Raw genomic sequence first — 18,375 nt, forward strand, 5'->3', positions numbered from 1 at the left:
TATTAATCAATGCCCCTTTCGCGGAGATCAAAGGAAAATAATTAGCGCCTCTAGTGCGCGGAGGAGCCGAGGCTTAAACGTAACCCGGCGAATCTTTAATAATACAAGCCTCTCTCGAGAGGTCTCGACAGAAACGACCGGACGACAATAAGGACTAATTCAATGCATAATTAATAAAACGAGTTTAACTCGGGCCCGCAGTTGGCAGGTTCGCGCGCGCTCCGCTCTGCGCCTCGAATACATTATACATCGCAGGATGCGAATCACGAGAATATACATATTTACGCGCTTGTATATATATACAGATAGAGCAGCGGACAAGTGTCGTGTACGTATACATATATGGCTGATTGCCGTATACAAACGCACAACTGGTGGAAACAGTTATTGCGACTAATTAAGCTGGACGATTACCTTAAGTACGCTCTCATCCTCGGAATGACAAGATGATTGGAGCGTGACGTCAGCCACGGTGCCAGCTTGACTGACGATAAACACTTTCATTGCCTGCGATATCTGCCTGCCAGTCAGTACCGCCGTATTGATGACCTCCCAATTCTGCAAAAATCACGAAACAGGCAAAATAACAACAACAGCAGCAACAAAAAAGAGAATAAAATAAAATATTCATCGTTCATCATCCGTCGCGCAAACTCTCGATTCCCAATTGATTTTGATTGCTGATCGCGCCGCGTCTATAATGGACGCTGGCGCCTCTTATATATGTTATGTTATATTATGTATTACACGCAAACGCGCAGCAGCTCCTTTTTGCTCGAATGCGCGCCGAGCGTATAAATGTAAATCGCCTGCAATAAACACGCGCGCGCGTTAAATATTTTTCGACCTCGTCGATTTTCATGATATAATTCGAGTTTCAATAATGTTGCCACCACGGTGATGTACGAGCGTTACAACGCGCAGCGGCACGTATACACATGCATGGTTTTACCCGATGTATATGTAGCGAGTTTAATCAAACTACGCATACTTTGAAAGCGCGACAAGTGCTTCGATTCGAATAACAACAACGCACGAGCTTTGCTTTGCTTTCAATTGCTGCAGCTGGCATGTATGAATTTTAAACTGGCCAAACGCCTATGCTATATCGCCAGCGATAAATGTTTGTGTAATAGCGATTCGATCGCCACGCGATATGACATTAAGCTGCGCGTTTTACAAGAGAGATACATGCCAACGATATAGGAAAATCAAACGAGAGCTCGTAAAAGCAGCGAATAAAAGCGATCATATTGTACCTTGGAGATCGGCAAAACAGCCTGAATATCGTCCTTTTGAATTTCCAGATGAGCTTGGAGCTTCTTTCGGTCACTCGGTCCATTGTGATGGTGATGATGCTGCAGCGGCTGCTGTTGTTGGTACTGCTGCTGCTGCTGTTGCTGCATCTGTTGTTGCTGGTGCGGCTGAGTAAGCTGGAACGGCCCCGATAGCGAGACATTGTCTTCCTCGCCTTCGAGAGCGTAGCGTACGCTCCAGACGATACGGCCGCCGCCGCCGTGTTCCTTGCTCTCGGCGCTCTCCTCGCTGGCCTCCAGCAGCATCGTCATTATTTCCTCGGCCGAGCTGTGTGTGTATGCGTGACACGGACCGAGTTTCAAGAGCGGAAAAAACAGAAGAAAAAGACGGCATGAAAAAAGCGTCATTTTATTATTCGAGTAATTATTATACTCGTCCGCGTTTAATCCGAGTCGCGTACTCTATTAAGAGACAAAAGTCATTTATAAACATATCATGGATGCATGAACATGACGGAGCTGCTCTGAAATATGTATTCATTATGCACGAGCGCTGAATATATAATGTTACAGAGAGCAGCACCGCGAGCATTTTTGTATTCGCGCTAATTAAAACTGGAAAAAATCAGAGCGAGTAATTAGCAAATGTAGCCTTTTAAAAGGGATATTTTTTTTTCATCTCTGTACAAAAAAGTAATACTCCTGATTTGGCATTTTTCGACGCTGAAATTTGCAAAATATTAATTGACTGGCCAAGTCCGTTTCATAGAAGACCTTCAATAACGTTATTACAAATGAAGGTGCGCAAAAAAATAAATAATGCATGATGAATTTTCGCGTTGGAAAAGTCCAAAGGGAGAAAAATTAGCTGGAGCAACGACTTGTACATTTACAATAAAATTGGGTTGATTCGATTTAAAATCCAGCTAATGAATAATTATTTCACCTCGACTAGTTAATCGAGTTCATCTAAAGGTCATAATGTACATCTCCGTCGAGAATCAATAAATCCACTTTTTGTGTTTTCCAACGATGCGCAATATAATTGATGCAACCTTAATGATACTTTTATTTTGAAATCTGCATAAGGTGTGCCCCGTTCTCGCTTGTCGAATCGACTTTTGCAAAGAAAATTGTAATTCATTTGCTAGATAGAACACGAAACGTAATCATAGGTTTCAAAGAAAATCCGGTGTTTGCATTGCCATGCACTTTTAAGCTCTGCTCTCGTCTTGCGCTTGCGACGAGAAAGAGAACGAGAGCTATGAATTTTGCGCTAAATGACGAGGAAGAGAGCGGCCGATGTAATTAATTAAATGTTCCTTGGGCAAACGTTTACTTACGCGTTCGGCAGCCGGGAGATGTTTTCTTTGCGCCTCGCCGTGAAAGTGGCAGCGGTATTCTTTGTGTTGATGTCGGTCTCGACGATCCAGTCGGGACTGCTCGTGGAGGCGTCCAAAATCTTCACTCCGGCCTTGACTCTGGCTCTGAAAAAACATCGCAGAAAAAGAGCACGATTTAACGATTATGTAGCAGAGCAGTATATAAGAGTGCGAGCGTCTCTCTCGATCTCGATAGTCGAGCAAAAGCGAGTAAATATGACGGTCGGGCTGAGGGAGGTAACAGAGCTCCGTAACATCGCTTACGTGCGCGACTCACTTATTCACGGGGACAAAAAAATGTTGAATCAAATTCGGATTTTATTACTGCAAGAGCTCGGAATATATTCCAAGTGCACTTGACGTATGTATATATATCTATACACGCACATGTACGAGCGCTTAATATTATACGTGTACCGTGTACTGGGCTCGCGAAGCGACGACAAAATCTGTAAGTCAAATGCCATGCTTGCTGGGCCATATAGCGAACTGCGGCTACAGCCGCTGCGACAGAGCTGGCTACGTAGAACAGCCACACTCCGGGGTGCATTAAATGTGTATGGTGTATAATTGAGCGAAGGAGAGTTTAGTCCCATACCTCGGAGATTTTATGTACCTACACGGCACCAACACATGCACGTTCACTGCGTTACCGAGTCATTTCTCGTTAATTAAATTTTTCAATGAATTTTTTGCACCGGGCTTCTCGAATTCCATCAAATACAACAAAAACTCGTTTCGAGGGGGGAAAAATAATAACAATAATCGACGTACCAACCCTGTAAGTTAGCTTGCCCTCCCTTTTTTCATAGACCATATACGGGTGCGTCGAACGATCGGCTACGTAAGATGTACGCAGTGAATTTACGGCTACAACGCGCAGCGGTGTCGAAAATTTTTTCATTTTTATTTGGCCGTAATTTTCAAGTGCAAAAAGTTATGTATCGTATGTAGCACACGAGATGCGTCCACACCTGTTTGCGAGCACCTATACTTTTCTCCTTCGTCTCGAGATAAAAGACAGCGCGTCGCGCACGAAACGTTGAGCAATGCGATTCGTGCGATCAGAATCGTCGTTTTAAATGAAAATTCGCCTGCTTTCTCTCTGTTATCGGCGACGGAAATCTTGACTTTTTCCTTCCCTTTCCCTCTTTTCTTTTCAGCTCTATTCGATAATCAAGTCCATTATCAGAGAAAAAGCTGTAATGGTACACTATTGCATTTTCTGCCTCTTTCTTTCTTGGGCTCTTCGCTCGCTCGAAATCGCAATTTTCCAGAATCGATATCCTCACTTACGACGTTCTTGAATAACTTTTTATCGTCGATCTTATAGACTGTTTTTTCATTCTTCACACGTATGGCGTCGTTTATTTATTTATTTATTTTTTCTTTTTCGCCTCGAGTGGCATTTATGAACTCGAATGATCATAAACAAAGACATTTAATATTTTTAATGAGTTTCTTGCTCGCCAATCGAGCTCCCATCGATTTTATTTTGCGCCCCCCGCAAGAGAAACGACGTTTGCTGCACAGTGAAAAAAAATGAGACCATCTGGTGACCTTTATCCCCCCGTAGACATACACACACACCCGTATACGTACGTGTAAACTACGTGTGTGTCCGTATGATATAGATGACACGGTCTGTGGCTGGGTTGGCTTCGATTATGTGCACTACGGTCAGGATTTCACGAAAATGTCGCCGAAAGCTTAAAGCGATGTTGACTGCCGAGCTAGCTAGCATCAGGCCAGGCCACCACCCTACCCCTCGTCTTAATTCAAGCATCGTCGTCGTCGAAAACGTTGTCTGCCGCATCATCTCCTTTCCAACCCCCAGTGCCATTTCTTTCGTCCATCATAGGTATACACGTTATATATGTACATCGTAGTATATGTAAGTCAGTTATCCGCTTTTCGCTACTCCACTACATATAAACGCTCTCTCGTATCGGCTTTTGTATTCGAGGCTCGGAGGCCCCGCTTCTGAACACAGATATATACGCGGCGAGCACTATACAAACATAAATATTCGACAATCTCTTCATTTGTTCCGCTTCTCCGCGCTTGTTTGTGCCCTTAATCGCAAGCTCGAGGCTCGCTCGGGCACCACCCCTCCCGGCGGAATTACTGCGATATTCATAACTGGCGAAAAATAAACATCTGCTTGGTTTCAATTTTCCTCCCCGTCTTTCTTTTCTTTTTGTTTTGTTGCCTCCCCGAGTTTTCTCTCTCTCCCTTCCGTGCTTTCCGTTTTCTTGCAATGGAATAGCGCCTCCTTCTGTGTGCAGCGGAAAATCGATGCGAAATAACCGATTAAATTATTGCGCGCGAGCTCAATGAACCCGCTCGGAGCTTGCGACCTTTGTATGCAAATAAGTCCTAAACTCGCGCGCTAAATGAGATGTATGCATATTACGCTCACGCATATTATGCAAATAACAGCTAAGCGTGTTTAATGAACGATTTTGAATTTACGCATAAGCTCACACGCGCGATCAATTAATCCGCGAATGATGAATTCGTATACACGATGTATTCTGGTTCCGATACGCGATAGCTTACCTCAAGACGACCGCGGCGACGGGCGGCCTACCCTGCGTGGCCTGCTTGGACGAGTGCGACTGCAGGAAGACGGGTATGTGGAGCCTCGACCTCGGATAGAGCGGCCCGTGGGGCACGAGCAGCGTCAGGTACTCGTCCGTCTTGAGCTCCTTGTAAGTGGCCCGATTGGGCACGAGGGTCACCTGGCCCAGCGGCGTGATGGGCTGGATCTGGACTCGCGGCTGGCAGAACGAGGAGGCCGCCGACGAGCCGCTTCCGCTGTCCAGCGTGTGGTGAGACGATCCCTGTGACGACGACGACGACGAGCCACTGTCCTCGGGGCCTCGTGGCTCCAGCACGGAGTACGACAACTGAACCGTGCGTGGCAGCGTCTGAAATATATTGCGAAACAAACGAAAAGAATAATCAATCGATATTACCTAAAAGAGCCAGTCAATTAGCTGAAAGCTCAGAAATGGGTCTTGCGTGTCGCGCGCCCTCTCGCATGTTGCGAAGAGCAGAGAAGCGCTCCTCGTTATATAGCGACGTATTATACTTAGTCACGAATTGTTGGTTGGTCGCGTCGTTGCGCCGCTTGTTAACATTGTTTTGCCGAAAGTTGGTAATAATACTCTTAGCTGCAGCTAATAATTTATCACAACACAAGGGCCCTCGAGGGAGCTTTAAATTTCGAAACTCCGGGCTGGTAGTTGGAAAAATATTTTACGACGCTCGAGCTTTATCATCGATCGATTTTCTGTACCTATCACTCGTAGTCGGGATATATATGTGTATAAGGTACTTGCGAATGGCTCGCGCGTCCAAGACGGAGCGGCATTACACGCACGTGTGTCCCTTTATGCCGCCCGTAAAATTCCCCGATGGACGAGGTAATAATAATTTTATGAACAATTTGTAAGATTATGGCGTGCGCGGGAGCAGATGCATCCGCACACACGCGATACGTATTTACGATCTGTACGCACCTTGACGAGCTTGACGCGTCCCGCGGAGTCGGGCGGCGGCAGAGGCGGCCACCAGCTGGCCGGTATCGTTATCTGAGCCAGGCACACGCCGTCCTGGCCGTCCGGGGTGCAGGCGGCGGTCAGCGGCCCGCTGACAAAGTCCGAGCCCGCCTCGGCGGCGGCCCTCGGGACTATGCTCGGCGTGGCGTGCAGCAGGACGCAGACCCGCTGTTGGCGGCCGAGCAGCAGCTGTCGTCGGCCCGTCGCCTCGCTGCCGGCGTGGAACAGCACTCGCAGCACCGGAGAGTCCCGGGGTATGCTCGAACTCACCTAAAATGCGTTATTCATCAATATAATTCATTCGTAATAATTGAGCAATCGCAGCGATCGAAACGCATTCGACTTATTTGCAAATCGAGAAAGGCAGTCGAGTATAGTGGTGAATCTAAACAGTCCGGAAGCCACGATGGCTTCTTCGCGTCGTATGTCCTTGGAAATTTGCAGAGGAACGGTATATATCGTAAGTGGTAAACGCCGCAGTGTGTCAGACGACGTATACGTGTTTATACTATATACATAGGTGCACGGCAATTGTGCAAAGTAGTCTCCGTGCGTCGCAGTTTCGAGAGAGTATAGAGCGCCGCACGATCTGTAACTCGATAATGTCAAACTGTATACCCAAGTAGTGCATACGCTACACCGCCTTCCGAGCGATATATCCATTTTGTTACGTCAAGTTTCCATCCGCTAATGGATTTGTTCTCGTCGTGCACGCGACCGAGGCAGAGCTTTTGCGCGCGTGCACTTGTGCATTTTACATGTATAGGCTGCGTCGATATGGATTTTGGCCTGTGACACGGCTGTCGCGACGCGTGCGAAAATCAATGGTATCATTGGAGATACTCACCACGTGGGCCGACATGTCGAGATGCCGAGCTCCGATCTCCTGGACGTCTCGGAGGGTGGCGTTGCTGCTGCTCACGGCCTTCTTGCCGTCGAAATTCTGGGCCGGCAGTGCGTCGAGCGGGTCGGGCACTATGTACCTGGCTGGGACGGTCTGCTTGGTGCTGAAGGGCCCGTAGGTGGCCCGCACCGAGACCGGCTCGCTCGTCTGGAACACCGTGAACTTGTCGACCGACAGTACCGAGCTCGCGGCCTGCTGCTGTCCGTTCGACGACGACGACGAGGATCCGGAAGCCGACGTGGACGCCGAGGTCGTCGAGAAGATCGACGACAGGCTGAGGTCGGGTCGCACATTGCTCGGGTAATACTGGCGCGGACTGTGCTTCAGGAAGAAACCGCCGTCTTTGCTCTCGAAGTGCACCTCCACCGAGGCAGCGACATCTGAAACATTTCCAATGAAATTTCAATTATTTTTCTCGTACGTGCTCGATTGTCAAAAAGAATAAGTATAAATGCTTGTGTACTCTCTATACGCGCTATGAAATTACACGAATAATTCTAAAATCTGAATCTTTTGTAAGGTATCTCGCGAGCTCTGTTCTTCTCGCAGTTGTGCTTTTACATCGCGGCATTATTTACTAGAATAAAACAGGCAAAATGCAGAAACCACAAAGTACAAACATTTTCCAGATACCAGCGAGTAAATACTTTAGTGCGGGTTTCGTATATCTATATTCGCTATTGCCAAGTAGTTGCGCGTCTTGGGGCTTTCGCTCTTTCGATGCAGAACTAGCTCTCGAGTCTCGGGGATGGAAGTGGAGCCGCGCTCCGCAAGATATCTTCCAAAAAGCATTTTCCAACACAATTAAATGCACCGCTTGTACGGGAATAAATAGCTCCCGAGTGAGCTCGAGCTGCTCCAGTATACATGTATATTCTATAAACATCCCGAACAATAATGAAAATTCCATAATCTGTCGAGGCAAAAAAGGTTGAGGTACATGGAGCGGCGCTTAGGGAGGAGCGCGAGTATAAACGGCAAAAGCAGCTGCTGCCGCGCTTATTCTTTCGAAACTCCGAGTTTGCCTACTTGTCAGCTTTCTCTCTCTTGCCAAAAGTAAAAGGAACGAGAGTACTTATCAAAGGGTTGTTTCTGCTGCTGTTTACCACTACGTTGCAGCTGGAAACGTATAGTAGTAGTAGTTGTACTTTTACTACGCGCAACTATTATACCAGGCAACTCCAAGGCAAAACTTAAGAGAAACGGAACTTTAATAATACCTTTATGCACGTGCACACGTATAGAAGTTGCAGCGGCAATAGCTTGCACACATGCGCATACGTACATCTATACAGGGCGCCATATATGTGCTATATGCTGCGAGTGGGATATACATTGCAACAAAAGAGAAGCAGCAGCAGAAGTAGCGGGTGAGGCAGTAGCTTTGCATGCTACTTCCACACTGCGTTTGCAAATTAGATCTACGTGAAAATCCTCCTCTTCCGTGCACGAGCTGCTGTGCTCTCTCTCACGAATGCATGTAAAACCACGCGTACAGCGGCAGCAGAGCACACAAAAAAGTAAGGCCAACGCAGCAGCCGGGGCACAAGCGGCGAGCTCGCTGAAGCGACGCGCGTATAGCCAGCCAGCCAGCCAGCCGCGCGCGACTACGTGTGAAGGCAAAAACGAGCTTAATGCTGTGGGTAATAAAAAGCCCTACGAGCGTGAGTGTGTGGGTGTGCGCGCTGCACCGGGGCCAGCAGCAGCAGCAGCAGGAGGAGGAGTGTGTAACGTGGACAAATCGCCGAGCGACCGCGACCAAAGCGAAATGAGAGAAACTGTTTCGAGCGAGGGAATGCACCGCGTCCGACAAAATATTACTCTGCTTTTCGGGGCTATTTTCCACTTTACACTCGCCTACCTGTTCTTTATTGCACGAGCGAATTTCTTTTTTTGTTCAAACACGCGCGTTCGAGAGAGAGAGAGGATTACATACTCTTTCTCTCGGGCTGATTTATGCGCGTATCGATACTTATGCTAGCTCTCTACGCGCTTGAGTCGATCGTTTTCTGATGATCATCGCTTAAACGAACGAATCGCGGGCTTAGAAAACGTGTTTTTTTTCCCCGCATATAAAGTATCGATCTCGCACTCGTTCGCGAAACTTAATTCTCGTTTGACTAATGACCAGCTCCGAGATTCATTGGTCGTCGCCGCGATTCTATATTATATTAGCTGTGTGCTTCATGCTCGGGCGCTCGCACACGCAGCTCGCACGAAATACCTTATTGATCCGGGGCCAAGACAAAAACTTTTCGCTAGCTGTGTTCTTTTTCCACAAATAGAGCAGCTCGGCAACAGCTCAGCAGCGCATGGGCGAGTTTCGCTCCAAGAATTTGATTCTTTTCCTTTTCCCTTCTCAACATGCGAAAAATCTCTTTTATGTACGAAACTCTTATCCAATCGTACTTTTGCCACTGGTAGTACCAAGTAGTAGTAGTAGTAGTAGTAGTAGTAGTAGTAGTAGTAGTAGTAGTAGTAGTAGTAGTAGTAGTAGTAGTAGTAGTAGTAGTAGTAGTAATAGTAGTAGTCGTAGTATATAGTAGTAGCAGAATAAGGCGAAGAAGAATAGGATAAAAAAGAGAAGTAGTAGCAGTAGCAGTACTCCACCTACATTATACTACGAAGCGAAGCGCAAGAAAAAAGGTCTCCGCGGGGGGAGTGGATCGCGCGCGCGTGAGACAGAAAAAGCGTAGAGCTTTCTCGTGTGCTCGAGGCTTTCTGCATACAAAAAAAGAGGCGAGAGAAAGAAAGAAATAAAGAAAGAGAGAAAGTGACACCGACAGCAGTGTGAAGCTGATAACAGAAAGAGGTGAGATGGCCTAGGCTTGCGCTTCTTATACATATACAGTAGTACGCGAATTGCGTATGTATACGCTCTCGCCTCGCAGCTGCGCGAGACCGAGAGAAAAAATGAAGTGACAAGAATTTGTCGAGCAGGGCCATAAAAAAGATGGAGAACCAAGTAGTACGCGAGCGAGTGTGTGTGTGACTCTCTGCCACGCAGACGAGTATTATAAAAATTTAGCTCCAGCGGCAATTACCCGATGGATTTTTATTACCATGCCCCTGAGTTATGGCGAGTTGTACCATACGTGTGCGCGTATCGTGCAAGCGAGAAAATTTCAAGTTCTCGGCGCGTATACGATCATTTCGTGCGGCATTGCGGCGGGAGCGGTGGTGACGAGTTTTTTATTTTTTATTCTTACAAACCAAATAACGCGTTCTTTTTTGTGCGCACTCGCAGACATTAATGAAAATTCGCTTAATTAGAATAGTCCTCCGAATCTCCGAATCACGATCGAGTAATAAATTACAACGATCTCGATTGTTTGCAATGCGTGGGGTTTCCTCAAAGATCGATTCTTGCGTAATACAGCGAGGATTACAAAATGTCATGGGCAACAATTTTTCATTATAAGCTATACATATACGGCCAGCTAGAGGCAAGTCGCGCAGTGGCAAGAAGAAAAAAAAAGAAGCGAGAGGAAAGAAGAGAGAAAAGAGTTTGCTAACTTTGTTCCGGTTGAGCACGCGATAGTTGGAACTCAATTGCCATTAAAAGCAATTCGATGGAAGAGTTTAGAGTGTGTAAAAGCCTCGTATATAGATAGGCAGACATTTTACAACGAAACTGATCGCTCTATTATCCCCCGAGCTTCTGCTGATCGACTATCAGATCTCTGTGAGTATAGACATAGTATCAATCGATGGTGCGCGTGGAACTCGGGATACAGAGAAAGCATTTTTATTAATTCTACGCTTAGGAGTCTTCGTGTCGGAGGCTCGGCGCTCGGCCGGGTAAAATTTATAGCCCCCCGCGTACCTATAGTAGCAGCAGCAGCAGCAGCTGGACAGCTGAGCTCTCGCGGCCGAGCGCCAACTATCTGCTCAGCCGAATAAAACGCAAACGAGACAATTTTTTCCTGCTACAGCTGCGAGTCGATGCGAATGTAGCGCATGTAGTAGTAGTGGCGGGTGTACGTGGCCAATATGCACGCATGGACAAAGCAGATAATGAGCAAAGCGCCAGGCGCGTGTAGGATTTGCATAATTAAAAGATATACTGCGCGCCGCTTCGCAGTTGAAGCAATTAAGCTTCGTTTTTTTCTAGTTGCATGAGCTGCGCAGCTGCGACGGACGATCGGTCGGCGCGCGAACCAATTACCCGCCAACTGCGAGCTTTTATTGGTCGATAATTAACCCTTGATCGAGTGACACTTTCTACGTGGCCAATTGATGTTCGAACGCATTTGTTTGGCAAGCGACGACTCGACTGCATTGGGCATTTTTCAAATATCCTTGAGCCTTGGAAATGAGAAAAAAAATATGCCGTCCCGAGTCGAGTCTTTGCTGAATTTCTACTCGGCGACGAGTCTGCGAATGAAACTCGAGCTTTTCATACGTGTACTCTCGAGAAATAGTAGTGGACATTTTTATAAAATCACTCACTTTTCAGAGGCGAGCTACTTTGGACGAGCGGCAAAAAAAAGAGCGCAAAGCATAAGAGAACAAACCCTCGACTCGGCTGCTCGTCGTTACATGTCATCCGCGCTACGTCATATATAAAGTCAAAAGAGGCTAGCCAGTTATCCACAGGCAGCAGCCCGTGGAATTAACGGTTTCAACCTCTTGAGTGTTCAGTCTTTCGCACTTTTCTCCAGGGTAATCTCCTTCCAGTCTTACTCTTTCCTTTTTCTTCTTCCTTCTCTTTTTTCTTTTTTAATCTTTTATCTTCTTCTGTTATTTTTTTTTTGCTTTCTAAAGGACTACTAGCTCGGCTCTTTTGAGAGCCAAAATACTACTGGCATTTCGCGGATTCTCGACGTTCCTCTTTCTCCTCTAGCTACGCGAGATGCGCAAAGAGCTCGAAAGCTCAACTTTTTTTCTTCTTCCAGTTTCGATCGGATATAGTAATTCGCTTGTTTTTCTTTTATTTGTTCTTGGTCCGCAGCTCGTAGCAGCGCAGAATGGATGGGGCATTGGGATTAATCGGGTTAGCGGAGGTCGATTAATTTCGATGGCTGCTCGAGAGTATATTGGATGCTGCGCTTCCCGAGATAAGTAAAATAAAAGGAAAATTAAAAAAAATATTATACGAGTCCATTTTTCTCGGCGAAGCCTGTGCAGCGACGTGTATAAGTGCTTCAGTGCGGTATATACGCGGCCTTTTCCATCCTTCCAGCTCGAGTTATGCGCTTTAATTTAGCAAGACACTGCGAGAGCTTTCGTATTGATTATACATCAGTTGTGTAGCTTGGCTTCTTTTCTTTGAGCAAAGTACGACCCCCGTGGCTTCTCGTGACTCCAGAAAGTCGGTCCGAAACTTTCGGGCACCGGGTGTACATACAAATCGGCCGAAAAGATATGTTGCGCGCTCGTAGCCCAGGAATCGCGGATATTTCAGCCCTCATAATTCCTCTCTCCCTCTCTGTCTAGCCTATATTTATGCACATATACATGCAGGCACACATACATATAGTGAGAGAGAGAGAGACAAGTATGCTAAGCAGCAAACGTGCTCAAGTATCTCTTCCATTATTCTCCATGGCTCCGTTGGCCCGTCTACTCCTCCTCTCTTGCCTCGCTCAACCAATAAAGAAGTGCACGCACGGTTTAACAAAGCAAACAGAGGAATATGCATATAGATATAGCGCTCATTGTTATAATAAGGCGATTTAAAGTTCAACCTTGAGTCGTACTCCTTCGGCGAATCATTCATTTTTTTTTACTCGTCTTCGAGCCTTGCGGGCATATAAAATCAACGGGGCATAGGATCATAAAAGAAGCGCAACCGAATAAGTCTGTCATAATTGTTGTCAGTCAACAATCGCACGTTTGAATCGGAGTTTATGGCTCGATCCGGCAGTTGATACGCGATCCGCGGATCGCATGTAAATCAATGAAAGGAATAGGTCGACGCGTGACGTATACACGTATACGCGAGCGTATGACGTCGTGTGTTCGTGTCAAAGAGCACATTGGAAATGGTGCGCGCAATATCGCACAAGCGAAGGTATTTTCATTCGACTGCTATCCGCGGCGTTGCGGGCCATAAATGGGGCAAACATCCAGAGCAGTCGTCGTCAGGCTAACGCATGCTCGTACACAAAGACACGTACACAATATGCAGCGCCCAGTGTCAAGGTTTTGCTCCGTTCGCGCTTCTAGATACGTGTAGTAGCAGCAGCAGCACGACAGTTGGCATTGCTGCAACGAGAGAAGTACTCGCAACGACTCGTCCTTGTGCTTCCTTTGCAGAAGTGCGCGAGCTCGCTGTAAAATGTAGTAACCCAGTTGTTCTCTTTCTCCGTGTTAGCGAGGGAGCGTGCGCGATGTAGGTAAGCGCGATATGTATATAACAGCCATCGGGCCAGCGAGTCCATCGATCGAGCCGCATTTTTTCCTCTTCGTTTCCAAGATCTCTCTCGAAAGGCTTCGAACGGCAATTGAAGTTGGCCAAAGTTCCTCTCGCGATGCGTTCGAGAATCAAACGAGCTGTGTCAGAGAGTAATATCGTTATATGCTGCGTGGGGGTCTTGGAGGAGTCGTCGCAACTGTAATATATAATATCGCTTGTCTATGTATCATCGGGACGATCTACGATCGGATTTCGCAATTGGCAAGTCGCGCGTAAGCTACTATACGAGCCTATATGTGGCAGGCGTGCGCGATATAAACCATATCATTAGACGGCATCATCGGCTCGAGCCGCACGAATAATATGTATACGTATATATCCTGGGTAGAATCGAGCTTCTAATCAGCCGCGCATCGATTGCATACTCTCTTCTCACCCCCCGGAACATGCAGTGGCTATATAACGCGCGCATCTCTCTCTCTCTCATTTAGCTTTATCTCATCTCAAAAACGAGCTCGAGGCAAACTCACGCAGTTCGCGTCTATTCCGTATTATAGCTGCTGCTGTTGCAGCTCTCGCTCGCCAAAACTTTTACTACCAATTAAACTTTACGGCTATCCTACCTCGAGCCAACGACTCGAGCTTCCTATGTGCACACACGTACACGCACCCACGCAGCTGCACACACACAGCCACACATGTATAAAGAATATGTGCAGGTATATAGCCGAGTACGTGGTAGGCAATTCTAGAGCACACGTGTGTATATTTTTATGTAGCGCTCTCTTGGATCCACTCTTGAGGGGGGCCTGTGCTGTGCTCTGCGCAGCTCCGCCAAGACGCCGGGATTAATTACGCTCGGCGAAACTGCAAGTTCAGCGAGCGAGCGAGAGAAAATAAGACTCGGCTGGAATTCGTTCGATACACAATAAGGTGCGCGCGGCATCTGGCCGCCTTGCGATAGGTGCACGGCGCGCTATGGTTGCTCCATGCAGCCTTACTTACGGCGCACGAGGCTATACACGAGGATCCGAGAGAGCCGCGCGCTCGATGCTCCACCCCTGCGCGCTGTAAGCTCCTCCGTATCAGCGGCGCTTCTGTACCGTAGGATAGCTCGGCGGCAACAGCGCCTCCTACTGCGCTATAATCGCTACTACATTAACTCGAGCTGCTCCCGACTCGCTCGAAAAATCTTTCCCTTATTATTATCCGCAAGCCGGAGCTGACTTGGCAGGATAATGAGTCGATTCCAAACTACTTACAACCTTATACGGGTCAGAGTGTCGCAAGAGAGACTGAATGGTCTTTGACTTGTCCCTTGATAATCGAATTCATTGTAGTGAGCACTTTTTGGATAATGCCTCGTGAACGTATAGGCATGTGGCCTTTCATATGGCTTTCGATAACTCAACTAGGAGTAAAGTTTATGTATTGCTGACCGGCGGCATTTTGCGGAAACGTGGCTACTTCAGCTACTTATCAATTATAATTGCCGCAATAATGTGGATTGAAAATTTTCTATTATTAGAATAACACGAATGAGTGGCTTGAGGTATATACCTCGCAGCTATCGTTACCCGTTACGAAATTAATTAACGCGACGCTGTCGTTATTGTACTCCCCCGTCGTTGTCGTCGCCGTGCTACGTCGAGGTAGTACAGAGCAGGGCTAGCCGATACAGAAAAGGGTCTTCTGCGTCGTTGCCGTCGGCATCGTATCTGGCTCCGTGTTGTGTTGTGCAAAGGTGGCATTGTAAGCCTTATAATTACACTGTCTTACTCGGATTATGAGCTCGGCTAATCCTTTTCGCAGCCTCTTATACCGCGTAAATAATTTTAGTACAATTAGCTTACAATATCGATAACGGCGTTGTCCGTCGAGAATGAAAAATTTATTCCAAAAATATATTTCAAACCTGATATTTACGAAATTTTCTTAAAAAATTAAAAATCAATAAACGAGTTAAGGTATTTCTTCTGAGAACATTGTTCTATAAGATACTATGCATAGACTTCCGCGACATACCATCAGAAAAATTTAAACGATGTTGTTTAATACTTTTTATTTATTATCATTTTATAATATGTCTTTATTGTGGGGGTAGTTACAAATGGGGGCACAGCACGTATACAATAGTTATTTAGTTTAGCCTAGTAGCGGCTATTAATGTTAATAAAGTATTTATGATATAAAAAAGATTCTTATAGAAAATTACAAGTAACGCACCGAAATGAGTAATTATTAATAAATATGTAATAATAATAATAATAATAATAATAATAATAATAATATTTATTGACTTTTCAATAACAAAATTCTCCTTTAAGAGATACATGTAAAACCTGTAGAGAGAGAAAACATTTCTCTCTGTGCTTTATTTTTCAAGTTTGGAATCGATCATGACATCTAGCGGTTAAATTTCAAGCTCCTTTTAATGAACACACATTTTACGGTACATTGTATATTAAACCGGACTATTTTGGAAAAAATTTATAGATAAAAATGAATTTAGTAAAACGGTTTTATATTTTTTAGAGAGCTGTCAGTACATGAACATAGGTTGTAGTTATCTATTGGCTCGAAAATCGCATGTCCATCTGATAAAATCACCAAATTGTATCGATAGAAATTAAATTTAATCCCGATACTCAGATTTTGTTGAAGCAACCCATGCCATTTTTTTGAAATTTGAGTCTGCTAACGAAAATTGATTTTTAATTTTAATTTAATTTGTTTTACGTACTTGAATTTGAAGTTTTCATTGAATTGTTAATTTGCTTGGATTTCAATTTTTTTTTTGCAGGATTTTGTTGAAGTTTCACTATATAAAATAATTTTTTGTTGTTTTTCACCTACCTACATAGAAATGGTTTATAGATATAAGGCACGTCGACTCGGTAGTCGTGTCTCTCTGTTTCTTTCTTTTTAATTGGACTCGCGCGCATGATGTCGTCGACTTTTGAGCTGATTTCTTTTAGCGCATGCACAATATAGCTTCCGCAACAGTCATATGCGAGGTTTCCATAGCTTCGCTTTGCGGTCGAGTAGATGCGCTGAGCTTGGGCGCGATTCCGTGCTGACGTATTATATAACAGCAGTGTTGCTGGCGACGACGACTGCCGTTGACGCATATATACGTGCGTAGCTGCAATGATGCGACTTGTGCGACGCGTTCCTACCTACCTACGCCTCGCAGTCCACTGAATGACACTACTATTATCGTTGTTCTTGTTTGTTCTTCTTTTCTTTTCATTTTTTGTTGTTGTTAGTTAACCCCGCTACTGTTGTTAATGTTGTGTGGACGTTACGTGTTCTTGTGAACGTCATAGTTTCTCATATATCAAAGACGCGCTTGAGAACGATGAAGTTTTAGAAAAATTCTTTCGGTTTAAAGTATCTCGGAAGCTAGTGCTAAAGTAAAAATTTCAGAATAAAAATTTTAAAACACATTTTCCAAAATTATTAGGAAGAAATTAACGGCGACCCAAGGAAAAATAGAATGAAAAGCATAAAGATCACTGCCCCCGCAACGAGAAAACGGTTCGTCTCCACTCGAACTATAATTTGTAAATTATAATTATTAAGTAGCAGTATTCGTTTATTCAAAAAATTTGTATCGATGTAATTTTGAGTTCGAAAAAATGAATCGATCCATATTAGTTGAACTAAATATTTGACAGTTTGAGATCTTATTTTTTTTAAATGTTAGACCTCATCGCATGAAAAAGAAAAATTGCAAGAAAAATTCAAAGTCAATCGCGAGTAAGGAAAGCGGCGCGCATCGACCACGAGTGTTTCATGCAGATGTCGATCAGCTTCTCGAATTGAATAAGTTTTGGAAATCAAGTCTCGGCTGCGCCGGTGGGATGTAGCTCGGAATGGAAAAATTCTTAGTTCTTTTTGTGCTCCTCGGGTCTTACTTTGACTTACTTAGCCATCGAAAGTCGTCGAAACGGGATCCCACTCTTTCTCCGTCTTTTTATCCTTTTCCAAGCAAGCTCATTATAGTTTGAGAATCAAACTTTTCACTGCACCAGCAAAGCAATTAAAGTTTTCCTCGACTCTCTTGGTTACACAATTATTTACTTTTTAACCTTAGCCATCCATATCCAAACTTTTCTCTCTTACACTCGAACGGATAAGACGCGGGTAAAAGTATTCTGATTAAAGCTCTGATGCAAAAAAATTATTATAAATTAATCGGTCAGCTGTAGCGTTGCAGAAGCGTATAATACATTTTATACATGTATACGGTATACGTGGCACCCGTTTTTTTCAATTAAGTGAGGCGGCGGTGTCGACGTTGTTTTAGCTGCCCGCGCCAAGTGTATTATAACACAAAGGGAAGCTAATTTTACGCGGTCTAGCTCGAGAGATATTAAGAAAAGTGTATGCGCGGCCAAATTAGGATGTATAGCACCTCGGTGTGTAATTTCATCATTGGCGTTATTACGAGAATTTTCATCAATTTCCATCGAGATTGCGCTCGGCCCAATTACTTTTTTATACTTTCTACCCTTTTTTTGCCGGGAAAGACACTATAACGTTTCTCGCTCGGGGTTTTTTACAATTTTACGAAAATGTAAAAATCCCGAAGCATAAATTGAAACTTCTATTTGGAGTTAAGCTCGGCGCTCGGTGAAATATGGTTTGGCGTGATGTGCGGCGACAATTTCAGTGTCGGTACGTGCAGGCATTGTCGATGGCATAATGCTTACATTAGAAATGGCCACACTCGCAGCCGATTACACGCCAAATCAATCGCATCATTCGAAATTTCAATTAAGCCCCCCCTGAATTCAGAAGCAATCCAGTGCGACGCGTCGATCTCGGAGCTCTCTCTCTCTCTGGCCGTGTCAGCCGGCAATTGTGTCGGCAGCGGCGGCGACTGTGACTGTGACTGTGT

At 45.2% G+C, this 18,375-nt stretch overlaps 1 protein-coding gene across 1 annotated transcript in view; it reads right to left on the reverse strand.

The window, feature by feature from the left end:
- LOC106658961 (transmembrane protein 132B) overlaps positions 1-18,375 on the reverse strand; it is a 68,464-nt gene that overhangs the window by 6,042 nt on the left and 44,047 nt on the right. Inside the window, exons 2-7 of the mRNA XM_023463219.1 lie at positions 7,052-7,488; positions 6,166-6,474; positions 5,201-5,571; positions 2,600-2,743; positions 1,260-1,584; positions 415-558 (exon numbers count right to left, since the gene is read on the reverse strand). Of these exons, the coding sequence (XP_023318987.1) occupies positions 415-558; positions 1,260-1,584; positions 2,600-2,743; positions 5,201-5,571; positions 6,166-6,474; positions 7,052-7,488 (1,730 nt within the window). The remainder of the gene's footprint in view (positions 1-414; positions 559-1,259; positions 1,585-2,599; positions 2,744-5,200; positions 5,572-6,165; positions 6,475-7,051; positions 7,489-18,375) is intronic.

This window comes from Trichogramma pretiosum, unplaced genomic scaffold (genome assembly GCF_000599845.2).
Source record: "Trichogramma pretiosum strain Unisexual culture from Peru unplaced genomic scaffold, Tpre_2.0 scaffold28, whole genome shotgun sequence".
Taxonomy (NCBI): domain Eukaryota; kingdom Metazoa; phylum Arthropoda; class Insecta; order Hymenoptera; family Trichogrammatidae; genus Trichogramma; species Trichogramma pretiosum.